At 42.6% G+C, this 14,092-nt stretch overlaps 1 protein-coding gene across 3 annotated transcripts in view; it reads right to left on the bottom strand.

Moving 5' to 3' along the window:
- ARHGEF9 (Cdc42 guanine nucleotide exchange factor (GEF) 9) overlaps window positions 1-8,899 on the bottom strand; it is a 164,449-nt gene extending 155,550 nt beyond the window's left edge. For 2 of the 3 annotated variants that reach the window (XM_011965034.1, XM_011965037.1), the window contains exon 1: window positions 8,458-8,887. In XM_011965034.1, coding sequence (XP_011820424.1) covers window positions 8,458-8,487 — 30 coding nt within the window. In that variant the 5' untranslated portion in view covers window positions 8,488-8,887. Of the gene's footprint in view, window positions 1-8,457 lie in introns of all 3 variants that reach the window. The other variant, XM_011965038.1, reaches the window with a different exon arrangement.
- Between the last annotated feature and the right edge of the window lie 5,193 nt (window positions 8,900-14,092).

Below are 14,092 nucleotides of genomic sequence, written 5' to 3'. Positions count from 1 at the left end.
ACACAAGTACTGCAGAAAGTAAAGCCTGAAACAATAGTGCTGACATGTAAATTTTAGAAAGTAGATAACAGTGGACTGGGTCTGTTCTAGGTTAGGAGAATTAAAAAAGAAGGTTCAAGTTCTGCTCCTACCTCTCACTTTCCCAGGCTGTACAGCACTTTTAAATGCTAGGTAGTTCATCTACCCTCAGAACTTCAACTGTCATCAATGCCTCCCAATCCCTTCTGAGCTCAATATCTGATCACCAACTGCCTATTAGATATCTACAATGTAAGACTGTCCAAGCATCTGAAACTCATCAGGGCTGAGACTATACTACTGTACTTGTCATCTCCTTCCCCTAAATCATCCAGAAACACTGCTCTATTTTGCATCCCCTATCTCCATGAAGCATGTCATGTATTAGCCCATTCTCATACTGCTAATAAAGACATACCTGAGACTGGGCAATTTATAAATGAAAGAAGTGTAATTGACTCACAGTTTAGCATTGGCTGGGGAGGCCTCAGGAAACATGATTATGGCAGAAGGGGAAGCAAACACATCCTTCTTCACATGGAGGCAGCAAGGAGAAGTGTAGAGCAAAGAGAATAAAAAGCCCCTTATAAAACCATCAGATCTTGTGAGAACTCAGGCACTATCACAAGAACAGCATGAAGGTGACTGTCCCCATGATTCAATTACCTCCCCAGGTCCCTTCCATGACACATGGGGATTATGGGAACTACAATTAAAGATGAGATTTGGGTGGGGACACAGCCAAACCATAACATTCCACCACTGGCCCCTCTGAAATCTCATGTCCTCACATTTCAGAACACAATCATGCCCTTCCAACAGTCCCCCAAAGTCTTAATTCACTCCAGCATTAACTCAAAAGTCCAAGTCCAAAGTCTCATCTGAGAAAAGGCAAGTCCCTTCTGCCTATGAGCCTGGAAAATAAAAAGCAAGTTAGTTACTTCTTAGATACAATGAAATTATAGACATAAAGATGCCTAGATACAAAGACATTGGGTAAATATGCCTGTTCCAAATGGGATAAATTGACCAAAATGAAGGAGTTACAGGTTCCATGCAAGTCCAGAATCCAGTGAAGCAGTCAAATCTTAAAGCTCCAAAATAATCTCCTTTGACTCCATGTCTCACATCAGATCCACTCTGTGGGTGGACTCCCACAGGCTGGGGCAAATCTGCCCCTCTAGCTTTGCAGGGTACAGCCCCCTCCAGGCTGCCTTCATGGCTGGCATTGTCTGTGGCTTTTCCAGGCACACAGTGCAAGCTGTCGAATCTATCATTCTGGGGTCTGGAGGACAGTGGTCCTCTTCTTACAACTTTACTAGGCAGTACCCCAGTGGGGACTCTGTGTGGGAGCTCCAACCCCACATTTCCCTTCCACACTGCCTGAGCAGAGGTTCTCCATGAGGGCTCCACTCCTGCACTGAACTCCTTCCTGGACATCCAGGCATTTCCATACATCCTCTGAAATCTAGGCAGAGGTTCCCAAACCTCAATTCTTGACTCGTGTGTACCCACAGGCCCAACATCATGTATAACCTGCCAAGGCTTGGGGCTTGTACCCGCTGAAGCAATGGTCTGAGCTCTACATTGGCCCCATTTAGCCACAGCTGAGATGCAGGGCAGCAAGTCCCAAGACCTTACAAAGCAGCAAGGCCCTGGGCTGGCCCATGAAACCATTTTTTCCTCCTAGACCTCCAGGCATTTGATGGGAAGGGCTGCTGTGAAGCCCTCTGACATGCCCTGCAGACATTTTCCTCATTGTCTTGGCAATTAACATTTGGCTCCTTGTTACTTATGCAAATTTCTGCAGCCAGCTTCAATTTCTCCCCCAGAAAGTGGGTTTTTGTTTTCTATTGCATTGCCAGGCTGCAAATTTTCCAAACTTTTATGCTCTGCTTCCCTTTTAAACATAAGTTCTAATTCCAAACCATATCTTTGTGAATTAATAAAACAGAATGCTCTTAAGGGCACCCAAGTCTTCTCTTGAATGCTTTGCTGCTTTGAAATTTCTTCCACCAGATACCCTAAATCATCTCTCTCAAGTTCAAAGTTCCACAGATCTCTATGGCAGGGGCAAAATGCTGCCAGTCTCTTTACTAAAGTATAGCAAAAATCACCTTTGCTCCAGTTCTCAATAAGTTCCTCATCTCCATCTGAGACCACCTCAGCCTGGACTTTTTGGTCAAAACCCTTCAGTCGTTGATCAGTGTCAATTCATAGTAGATCCTCTACATTTGTGTTGAATAAATTAATAACCCAAAAGTACCTATAAAAAGGCACTTTATCCCCATTTAATGTAAGAGAATACTGAGAATAAAGTAGGTTTGACAATTGGTAATAGTTTCAGGACTGAGAAATGTAAAAGCCAGGCCCTAAACCTAAGGCCTAAACCATTCTCTAGGAAGCTCCAAACTTTTCCACATCTTTCTGTCTTCTTCTGAGCCCTGAAAGGTGTTCCAACCTCTGCCCATTACCCAGTTCCAAAGTTGCTTCCACATTTTAGGATGTCTTAATAGCAGTATCCCACTCTACTGGTACCAATTTACTATATTAGATCATTTTCATATTGCTACGAAGAAATACCAGATACTGGGTAATTTGTAAAGAAAAATAGGTTTAATGAACTCACAGTTCCACATGGGTGGGAAGGCCTCACGATCATGGCAGAAGGCGAAGGAGGAGCACGGGCACATCTTACATGGTGGCAGACAAGAGAGCCTGTGCAGGGGAACTGCCCTTTATAAAACCATCAGATCTTTTGAGAACTCACTTACTATCATGAGAACAGCATGAGGGTAACTGACCCCATGATTTGATTACCTTCCACCAGGTCCTTCCCATGACACATGGGGATTATGGGAACTACAATTCAAGATGAGAAGGGGGTGGGGACACAGCAAAACCATATAACCATCCATCTAGTTTCACAAAAAGATTGTTACTAGTAGGAAGCATAGGAGGACTAGGATATGTCAAGTCTTTATTGATCCTTCACAAGATTGATGGCAGCATTTTTACTATTAGCAACATCTATCAGGCTTTGGCCCACAGTCCAAAGCTGAGTACAAGCCCTTAGATTCTGTGTTTCTACAATCACAGGCATACAGTTCAACTAATCATGACAATGACTTCCGGTTATCTCCCAAAAACATCATTCTTCCCTTCTTCCTCTGTATTAGAAACACCATTCCCAAATTTTAGGTGTACACTTGCCACCTAGTTTATATAACTGCATTTCCTAGCTTCCCTTGCAGCTAGCAGCAGCCATGTGACACAGTTCTTCAATGAAACATAAGTAGAAGTATTAAATAGGACTTCTAGGAAGACTTCTTAAAAAGGAGGGGTCAAGAACTTTTCCTTCTTTTTTGCCTTCTGAAATTATGGATGTTAATAGATTTTCTTGAGCTTTAGCACTTATCTTGGACTATGAATAATGGAAGCCAAATGCTATGGATCATAGAGGAGAAAAGTCTCTAAAAACTTCCTGAAGCTGCCATAGTGGCTCAGGTAGGTACGCCTGTTTCCTGATTTTTTTATGTGAAAAAATAAAACCTGTGTGTTTTAAGTCAGTATAGATATTCTTCTGTTATTCATAGCTGAATAAAGTAAAATCAGCTGTTAAGCCTTGCAGTTGGTCCTTCCATCTGGAGAGATTGCCACAGAGTCATATATGACTCTTACACAGTTCATATGGCATTTGGCATGGAATTGGTCCACAATTCCATATTCTTATCCAGAGTGGTGGCACACCAAAGATGTGGCAATGGGAGCAGACAACCCAGGGTGCAGGCAATAAGAGTACACTAGCTACAGAAAAATTTTTTTAAGACTAAAAGTCAAAGTGTTTTCTATCACCATGCACCAGCAATTTTAAACAACATTAGAAATAAAACATTCCTTCCTTAAAACAACAAACGAACAACAACAACAACAAAAAACAAAACAAAACAAAATTTGGTTGGTCAAAGTTTTAAACAATTGTTGTGGTTACTATTGACTTTTAATAATATATATGAAGCTTGAAATTAGCATCTTTTTATTTATCCTTTAATCGACACTTTATTCTACATGGAAGTTGACTCAGAGAACTCCCAGTTACATCATTGGTCCATGACGCACACAGTTGTAACTACAAGTGTTCGTTCAGCTCATTTCAGTTTGTAAAGGTTCAAAATCATTCAAGAGAGCTTTAGGTCAGTTTTGTGTCTGTAATCCCTCTGGTACTATATGTTTCAGCATTTACATAGTAGGTTGAAAGTAAACAATAATAACGTAGTGATTATAAAGACAAAGAAACAGAATGTGGGTCACTTCAATTCTGTCATTCCTGTGACCAATTGTAGTTTTATGTGTGCTTAAAATCTAAAACAGTGAAACAATGAAAACTGAAAGGTGTAATACTTCTGTTTAGAGAGTGCACATTGTAGTTTATACATGAGATAAATTTTGAATTTGAATATGTTTACCATTAAAATGTATTGTTTTCCTTGGTAATTGAAAATTAAAGAACAAATCAAGAAAATAATAAATAGTACTGATGATTACTGAAAATAATTTTTTCATATAGAAGACTATAAAAAATTATCCATTCCAGATATTACAGATAAACAGTAGGTATACCACAACCTTGAGGTGCTAATAATACACTTAAACTTCTTCTCCAGAATCCCAGAAAGCAAGATATTAATTTATTGGTAATCCACATAGAACCAAGTCTCAGTTAGCCCTACCATGGTCAGAAGACCAAAAACAGATCACTCGAACATTGACTTAGATATGAAATGCCCCTCCATGTATACACCCACTCTATGTTCTTTCAGGCCCCACTCTTAGCTATCTGAGGGTCCAAGCAGGTGATCAGAAAGGAGAAAGACACGTTATCATCTATAAACAATGATGTCAGTCATTTCATATAGACCTCATCTCTACCATTATCACCCTGATCCAAGCAACCATCACTTCTAACCTGGGCTTCCTCACAGTTCTCATCCTTGTACCACTACAATTTAGTCTCCTGTTAAAATTTAAGTCAGATCATGTCCCTCATCTCTTCTAAACCTTTCAATGGCTCCCAATTTCAGTCAGAATAATGCCCTATAAAAGTGGCTGTTTTCTCTCTGACTTCATCTATCCTTCTTTCACATAGTAATTCTTTATCCCAAGGACACTGGTCTCCTTGCTGTTCTTTAAACAAACCAGTAGTGTTCTTTCTGGATGTTCCTTATGCCTAAAATCCTCTTCTCCTAAACATATACACAGAGTTTGTTCCTGCACTTCCTTCACATATTTGCTCAAATGTTCCTTAACTAGTGAGGCTTTGATGGATACCATCCAACTTCCCATGTCTCTCTATTCTCTTAACAAGTTTTATTTTTATTCCTAGTGATTACCATCTCCTGACATAGTGTATATTCATTTCCATTATGGTTTAATGAACCTCCCAAACACTAGAATGTGAGCTTCATGAAAGTGAGGAATTTTTTTTTTCATTGCGATCTCCCCTGAACTTAGATCAGTGTCAATTCATAGTAGATCCTCTACATTTGTGTTGAATAAATTAATGACCCGATAGTACCTATAAAAAGGCACTTTATCCCCATTTTATGTAAGAGAATACTGAGAATAACGTAGGTTTGACAACTGGTAATAGTTTCAGGACTGAGAAATGTAAAAGCCAGGTCCTAAACCTCAGATATGTTACTCTGAGAACAGTGTTCTTTCCACTTTAGGCATACTGGCTAATCCAGCACAAACTGGCATTGCAGGAAGAAGCCATGAATAAATAACAATTTACCATCCAGTGTGAATTCACAGTTTAACATCCTCTATCTATGAGACAGATTTTATTCTGTAAAATCTTGAACAATGTTTTATGTTCAAGGACCATGATTTACATGTAACACTTGAAATAAGTTACTACAGTCAAATCTTCTAAAAAGAAATCTCACTGTTATAAAAAGCTCAGTTTGTACTTCGGGCACCTTGCAAATTAAAGAACAAGGAGCAAAGACCTTTCAACTAGCCACATTATAAAATGGTGGCTAGATACACAATCCCTATTTGTTTGTAATGAGCTACTAGTTAAATTTTATCCAATACATACTTCTAGGAATCTGAGAATCTAAGACCTGGAAGGAATTTTGGTGATTATTAACATCCGCATTTAATAGGTAAGAAATCTGAGGCCCAAAGGATTTCTATTAGTGGCAAGGCCAAAACTTAGAGGTTCCCTGCCTCTCAGGCAAGAATAGACTTTACTACTCCCATCTCTTGCATTCTGGTAAAGAGCTAAATAAATGCTTTCATCATATAATATTCACTGCCTCAGTCCTCTAAGAATATTATGAGATTTTTCCCCATCAACCAATCCTTAATTACGTAGTCTCCACAAGATGTCTGCGACCCTTTTCTCTCTCATACACAGTTGGCAAAATTTCAGATTTCTCCATTAATTTAACCTGCTGTTAATGAGTGGCTCTGGGCCCCTATACTTCAATGTATTTGGAAGAGGAAGGAAGTCTCACCCTGACCCAGTTCCCAGTTGCCAGAAATGCCAGGACTGGCATGGGTTTTTTTCAGGCAATTTTTTTTTTTTTTTTTTTTTTTTTTTGAGATGGAGTTTTGCTCTTGTTGCTCAGGCTGGAGTGCAATGGCACAATCTCGGCTCACTGTAACCTCCGTCTCCGGGGTTCAAGTGGTTCTCCTGCCTCAGCCTCAGGCATGCGCCGCTACACCCAGCTAATTTTCTCTTTTTAGTAGAGATGAGGTTTCTCCATGTTAGGCTCATCTTGAGCTCCTGACCTCAGGTGATCCACCCGCCTCGCCCGCCCAAAGTGCTGGGATTACAGGCGTGGGCCACCGTGCCCGGCTTTCAGGTAAATTTAATGGCACTAGATCATCCTGAAGAAAGTCCTTTCCCAAGATCATGACCCTGTTCCTTTCTGTCTCTTTCAGCACCATTCGAACAGATGATTGGTGGAGCAGTGGGGAAGGACTGACAGTGAGGAGACTCAAGTGCTAGAGTCAGCTTTGCCTCCAAGGAGTTTGTGGCCCTGAGCAAGTCTCTCCCACTCTCTGGATCCCAGCTTTCCTGGTTGGACAGCAAGGACTCTAAGGTCTTTACCTGCTCTAATCTTTTCTGGTTCTACAAACATTTGATGTAGCTTTAACGGGACCTCAGGGAAGTAGGGAGGTCTGAGAGGAAGGGTCTGTTGAAACCCTGGTACATAGGCATATGAACTGGATGCCCTTAAGAGCCACTGAAACAGAGATCTAACACAACTCTGAGGAAGGGAAGAGGACAGGTGCTCTGAATATAGTCCTAGCCCACACCAGATTCCCTCCTCCCTTCCACAATGAAAGCAAAAAAGGAGTTAAATATCAGTTTTTGCCCAACCACTTCAGGCTACTTTCCTTCATCTGCGTGTCATGGGTGGCAGTGTAGAAGTGTGGGCTGTATTGCCATCAGTGCCTGCTGACCCAACCTAACTGCCCTCTAAGGCCCTTTTGCTTATGCCTCCCAGCTGAGGACAAAGTCATGGTGGCCTCCCACTCCCCAGAGGCCCTAAGCAGGCTTAAGCTGCTCCTGGCTAAGTCAGAGAGGCATCAAAATGCAGCCACCACTTCCTCTCTGCAAAAGGAAGTCATTCCAAGGTCTCCAGGTGGAGAAGGGGACACCATGGCATAAAATGAACTGTTGGAGGATTATACTAAACAAATACACAAGCACACACTCCTTGAGAGGGAGAGAAGAGCTCTGTTAACTGACTGTGGCCCAAACCCATTTCCAGAATGTGGGTTTCTGCAGTTGTCTCTCCTTGACAAAGCCCCAAGTGTGGACAGGGTGACCCCAGCCCAGACAAGGAAGGGCTTCAGGGCCCCCTCAGGCAGCTTCCTGAGAGAGAAAGTGTCTCTCTGGCCCTCATGCCCTGGGGCTGACCAGGGGAAGGAGTTGCAGGAAATCTAGCTGAGGGCGGGGGGCGGGGGGAGTCATGCAGCTCTCCCATAACGCCCCCTCCACAATTCCAGGCTTTGTGACTGTCCCCTCCCGCCCCCCCACAACCCCGTGCCAGCTTGTCAGCCTCCTGCGAGCTTCACTGCTTCCAGAGAAGCCCTCTGCCATCCCCCTTCCCTCTCTGGCCTCCCAAGTGACCCCTGGGATGTTCCTGGGAACATCATCTGGCCCCCACCCCTATTCCACCTTAATCTCAGAGGGAGATAGAAAAGTGGAGGGGGATGGGAGGGGGGTTTCCTGGGCAGGCGGGCGAGCAGGGACTTCTAAAATGGCCACAGCAAGCTCACTGGTGTCTCAAGGACGGCGGCTAGGGCGGTGGGCAGAGGCCAGGGTGCTCACTGCGTTGTGGCTCCTTGGGGGAACTGGAGGTGGGGCTGGGGGACTGAGAGGCTCAAGCAAGGGAAGCCAAGGCTACATGCACTCACCATTCCCGATCCTCCCCTTATCCACTGCATGGTGCTTGCGAAGTCCGGCTTCTCTGAGGCCCCGGAGCTGGCGCGAGTTGTCGCGGGCTGACTAGGAGGGCTGGGCTGAAGCAAGCGAGAGCCCCAGCGCCCCCTCCGCCTCCCCTCCTCCACAACCCTACAGCCCAATCCCCTCCGCCCCGGACCTCGCCTTCAGTCAGGTTGTTCCATGCCAACCGGCAGGCTCTGTCTCTCCGCCCTGCTGCTCCTAGAGGTCTTGGCAGGGAGAGGTGCGAGTGTGGGGGTTCCCAATGGGCTGCCTTTGTCCCCCACCAAGGCTTGAGAACTGTGGGGGTGGGATGCAGGGAGAGGATGGGGGCGAATAGCCTCCGCCCGCCCAGAAGAAGGCAGCTGCTACCTCTGCCTGCCTCCCGCTGCTCTGGAGTTAGATGCTGTTTATTGTGGGGCTTCCCAATTGTGTCGAGTCAGCGGAAAGTCCTTTCCAAAGTTACCAGAGGTGTTGGGCCAATCTCCAGAATAATAAGATCCTGCCCCAATGGAGCCATGCCAGCACTCTAACGCCTCCCTCCCCCGCCCTCCCTCTGCATACTCCCCTAGGGTCTTCTCTCTTTGTGTACTCTCTTAGAGCTTTCATCTGCATTACTTTCACTTCTCAGAACAACCCTGTAGAGGCAGGCATTAGTATCTCCATTTTACAGATAAATAAATGGAGGTTTGGAAGAGGGATGGGGTGTAAGGTCACATTAAAAAATAATAATAATAATAATAAAAAGATAAACCCTCGACTTTACCCTCTGCAGCTTTCCAAGCGTCTTTCGACTATCTCTCCCTCTCTCTCACACACACACCACTCCAGGCTTCTCCTTCATACCTTTAGGAACATGAAAGGTAGCTTGTTGATGGACAAATTTTCCATTTGCTTATTTTGCTGAGAATGAGTTGAATGTACATCAGCAAAACAGGCAAACGGAGAAACCGCCCGCCTCTTTAGGATTCCCCCAACTCTGGGGAACACAACACAGGCTGGTACCTTTGCTTAGGCTAAAAATTGACTTTGTCAGTCACACTGACATCTGTTATTATCCCTTATAGTCCTCACAGTAACTCTGAGATGGACGCAACAGGGATTCTTAATTGGCCACTGTTACAGACTTGAACACTGAAGCCCAGAGACTGAAAGACATCTGCTCAAAGTAGCACAGCCTAACAAGACAAGAATCCAAGGCTCCTGACTAGAAGAGCAGGTCAGGCAAAGACAGAATTGTGAAAACAGAGGTTGCACCCAAAGTATGATATTAGAAAGAAGTTCCTGGAGGTAATTGGCATGAAGACATCACTGGCCTGTTACACATACAACTTCATTTGTCCTCTTCTTTTTAGCACAACTTCTGCACTTCATCTAACCTGTTGTTTTGTCCAGGCAGAGCTGGCTAAAGATAGAAGCAGTACCTTAATGAGCACCCCATCATGGGAGGTATACAAGCAGAAGCTGAATGACCCTTTGGCAAGGGATTCCTGAATTAAATGGGAGGTTGCCCTGGGTGACCTTTCAACTTCCCTCCCAAGTCTCGTAACCCAGGCATCAGTGATTCCACAATTTTCTCTCACTTTCCCATCTCTGGGCCTTCTCTCATGCTGAGTATCTTGGATGCACCTCCCCTGCCAACCATCCCATTCAAATTGTCATGACTGTTTAAGATCTGGCACCAGGCACACCACCTTTAGAAAGCTTTCCAGGAATACGTCCAGGCCCTGATTTTGTCATCTTTCATTTGATTCCTGTAGCGCTATGATTTTGCTCTCTCAATTAAAAAGGATCTTTTTATTTCCTGGTTGTTACGGGCTGAATTGTTTTCCCCCAAAATTTATGTGTTGAAGTCCTTCCCAGTACCTCAGAATCTGAGGACTCGTAGAAGACAGTTATCTACAAATCAAGCCAAGGAGAGAGGCCTCAGAAGACCCAACCCCACTGATAACTTGTTCTCAGACTTCTGGCCTCCAGGACTATAAGAAAATCAATTTCTGTTGTTTAAGCCACCCAGTCTGTGGTATTGTGTTATGGCACAGCCCTAGCAAACTAACACAATGGTCATATGAACATTTTACTATCCCCTTTCACTTAAATGGCATTATGGTTTTTTGAAGCAGTGGCAATGAATTACTCATTTCTGTATCTTCTACAATGGTGACTGGCACATAGTAAATACCCAATAAAAACTTGGAATTTTTTGATGGATGCATTCATTTGACATTATCATTTAGCCCCTATGTGCCAGGCATTGGGACAGATGCTCAGGATACAAGACAAAGTTCCTCATGGACCTTACAATCTACTTAGAGAAGAGGGAGACAATAAATACGTAAACAAGCAAAATATTTAGAGATTGTAATATGTACTCTGAAGTATATAAACCAATTTATGTGATGTGAGTAGCCCTGGAATTGTAGAAAGTATCTGTATCAGTCATGGTCCAATCAGGAAAACAAAAATCACCCTAGGTCTTTTAAACTGTGAGCATTTAATGCATTACACTTGCAGAGCTAAAAAGTCAAACAGAGGATGGTGCAGCAACCTAGCATTTAGCAAACACAGAAAGCTGCTACCACTCGTAGGGATGGATGGATAACAGATGACGTCATGCAGAAGCTAAAATCACGGGTTGGACAGCCTATTGGAAGCAGGTACCATGAATGGAGGAGTTGTTCAAGAGGAGCTGGAGCCATGGAGGAAAACAGCTACCACCAGAAAACACTTCTGTGATACAGGAGGTGGGAGAAATACCCCGGATTCTCCCTTCCTCCTAGCCACCAATCTCCTTTACATGTCTCCCACTGGACAAAATAAGTGAGAAAACAAGGAAATATAAGAAATGTAATTTTCAGGAGAAGAGGGAGAATGGATCTGGATGCAAATAGGCCAGTGTTAATATAGAGTCTAGGGACTCCTGCAAAAAAACAAGTGCCTAGAGACTCCTGCAAAACAAACAAACAAACAAACAAACAAAAAACAAACAAAAAAAACCGGTGTTGATCCCAGAAGTGTAAACAGATGCTGTTGAATCTGGTCATTATTTCTTGAGCACCTATTTGCCTAGAACCATATGAGTAGTTAGAGGAGATATAATATAGTTGGTAGGACATAATCTTTGAGGTCAGAACAACTTGGATTGTATTCAGTTATTGACTTTGCCACTTACTTGGGCAGATTATTTAATGTTCTGTGCCCTGACAGTTTTTTTATCTGTGAATAGGGCTGACAAGTTTGTTACAAAGATGTGATAAATTTGTCTAAGGAAAGTACTTAGCACAGGGCCTGGAAGCCAGTAAGAATTCAGGACAGGACAATAGAAATCTGGAAAAGGGGTTTCCACAATCTCTGTGTTCACTCTCTTGAAGTCCTGTGATCTCCCAGAAGCCTATCTGGTACCTACCCAGGCACCAGTTCTCCACTCTGGTAGAGAGCCATGAGCAAAATGAAGAGAAAGTCATGTCCCAGCTTATCTGTTACTCAGGTTCTCCAGTCATACAATGAACATACTAATTGTGTACCTAAGAGTGTTAAAAAATCACTGATCCATAGATATCAGAGTTGGCGTTAATAATTGTAAGGATTATTTCCTCCAACAGTCTCATTTCACTGATGAGAAGATATAGCCCCAGGGAATGGAAGGAACTCCCAAAGTCACAAAGTTAGTGGCTGAGCTGGGATAAAAATTCAAACCCTTGATTCTCCAGTGAGTGGAGTGCAGTAGTGAAAAAGGATAAATACTGAAAGGACACAATTACTATAATTCTAAATATTGGAGGCCTAAGACTAATGTGTATATTATAAACTCTTATCTTTATAAAGCAATATTTGGTACATACATTACTATCTATTTTTATTTATTCATAAAATCAATAAATATGTGTGCCTACAATGTTCCAGGTATAGTATGTTAAGCACTGATTCCATAGCAGTGAACAAGATGGACAGATTTCATGCCCTCATTTCTATTCAATGAACAAGTAAATCCGGTAAGTAAATGTGCTAATACAGATGGTGATAAATGCTCTAAAAGAAAGAAAGTGAAGGGATAGGGTAACTCTGAGGGAGGAATGGGAGTTTAGATAAGGAAGGCTTCTCCAAGGAGAAGGTATTTAAATTAAGGCCTAAAGGCTTAAGGAGAGCCAGGCATGTAAGAGGTAGGGGGAAAGTATTCCAGGCACAGAAAACAGAAAGTACAGAAGTCCAAAGGATTGAACTGGCATGTAGTGTCACAGGAACTAGAAGCGCAATGAGGCTGAAACCTAGAGAGAAAGAGGGAGAGTGATAGGAGATAAATTTGACAGAAGCCAGGTCACATAAAGCCTTGAAGGCCATAGTAAGACAATCTGGATTTGTTCTATGAACTACAGGGAGAGAGGGGTGGGAATTGATGGATTTTTAAGCAGGAGAATAAACTGATCCGATTTACCTTTTTAAAAGATAACTCAGCCTGCTATGTGGTAAATAGATTGAAAGGGGACAAAAGGTAAAAACTGTTGTAGTAAGACAGGGGAAAGATGATGGTGACTTGGACTGGAAGAACAGTAAAAGAACAGTAAAGATGATGGACAGAGGTAAAAAGACTTGAGATATATTTTAGAGATAGAAATAACAGAGCTTGATGATGGATTGGATGTGGAGTATGAGGGGAAAAAATGAATAAATTCCAGATAACTTTAGGTTTTTGGTTTGCAATACTGGGTAGATGGTGACACTTTGGCTAAGGTGGGGAGACTGGCATAAGCTCACGTTTGAAGAGGAAAAAAATCAAGACTTCCATTTGGATGTATTGAAAGTGAGCTGCCCAATAGATATATTATTAGAGGGGATTCCAGGAAGACAACTAGATATGAAAGCCTGGAGCTCAGGAGAGAAGATCTGGTTGGACATATACATTTTGGAGTCTTCCTCATACTTATGATATTTAAAGTTCCAAGACAGATTGTAATCATCTAGGAGAGAACACAGATTTTTAAAAGGGCCCTGGACAAATTCTGAGGTTCTTAACAATTAGATAAAAGTTCCATAGAGAATGAGAGATTTATCTATAGAGACTGAGAAGCAGTGGCCAATAAGGTAAAAATAAAACAAGGGTAAATCATATTCAGGTGAATGTTGCAAGACTAGCTGTGTGAAATGTTGAAAAGTTAAATGATACGCCCATTGTACTAGCAACAAGGTTGGTGATTTTGACAAAAGTAGCTTCACTGGCATTAGAGTAAGAAAGATCATATTGGAGGGGTAGAGGAGTGAATGAAGGGAATAAAGAGTGAGCAAAGGTAAACAAGTAGAGACAATGAGTATAGACAACTCTTTGAGAAGTTCTCCTGTGAAGGGGATAAGACAAGGCAATATTTGGAAGGGGATGTGAGGTCAAGGAAGTCTTTTTTATTCTTTTAACATGCAAATAAGGACATAGTGATATAATGATTGGAATGAGAGGAAAGGCTTATCACATAAGACCTTGCTAGTTGAAGCATGGTCGACAAACCAACAACATCATCATCACCTGGGTGCTTGTTAGAAATGTAGAACCTCAGGCCCCATCCCACATCTACTTAATCATAATCTACATTTCAACTAGATCCTCAGATTATCTACATGTAC

The sequence above is a fragment of the Mandrillus leucophaeus genome, unplaced genomic scaffold, assembly GCF_000951045.1.
Source record: "Mandrillus leucophaeus isolate KB7577 unplaced genomic scaffold, Mleu.le_1.0 Scaffold713, whole genome shotgun sequence".
Taxonomy (NCBI): domain Eukaryota; kingdom Metazoa; phylum Chordata; class Mammalia; order Primates; family Cercopithecidae; genus Mandrillus; species Mandrillus leucophaeus.
This window is presented reverse-complemented; position numbering and strand designations above follow the sequence as displayed.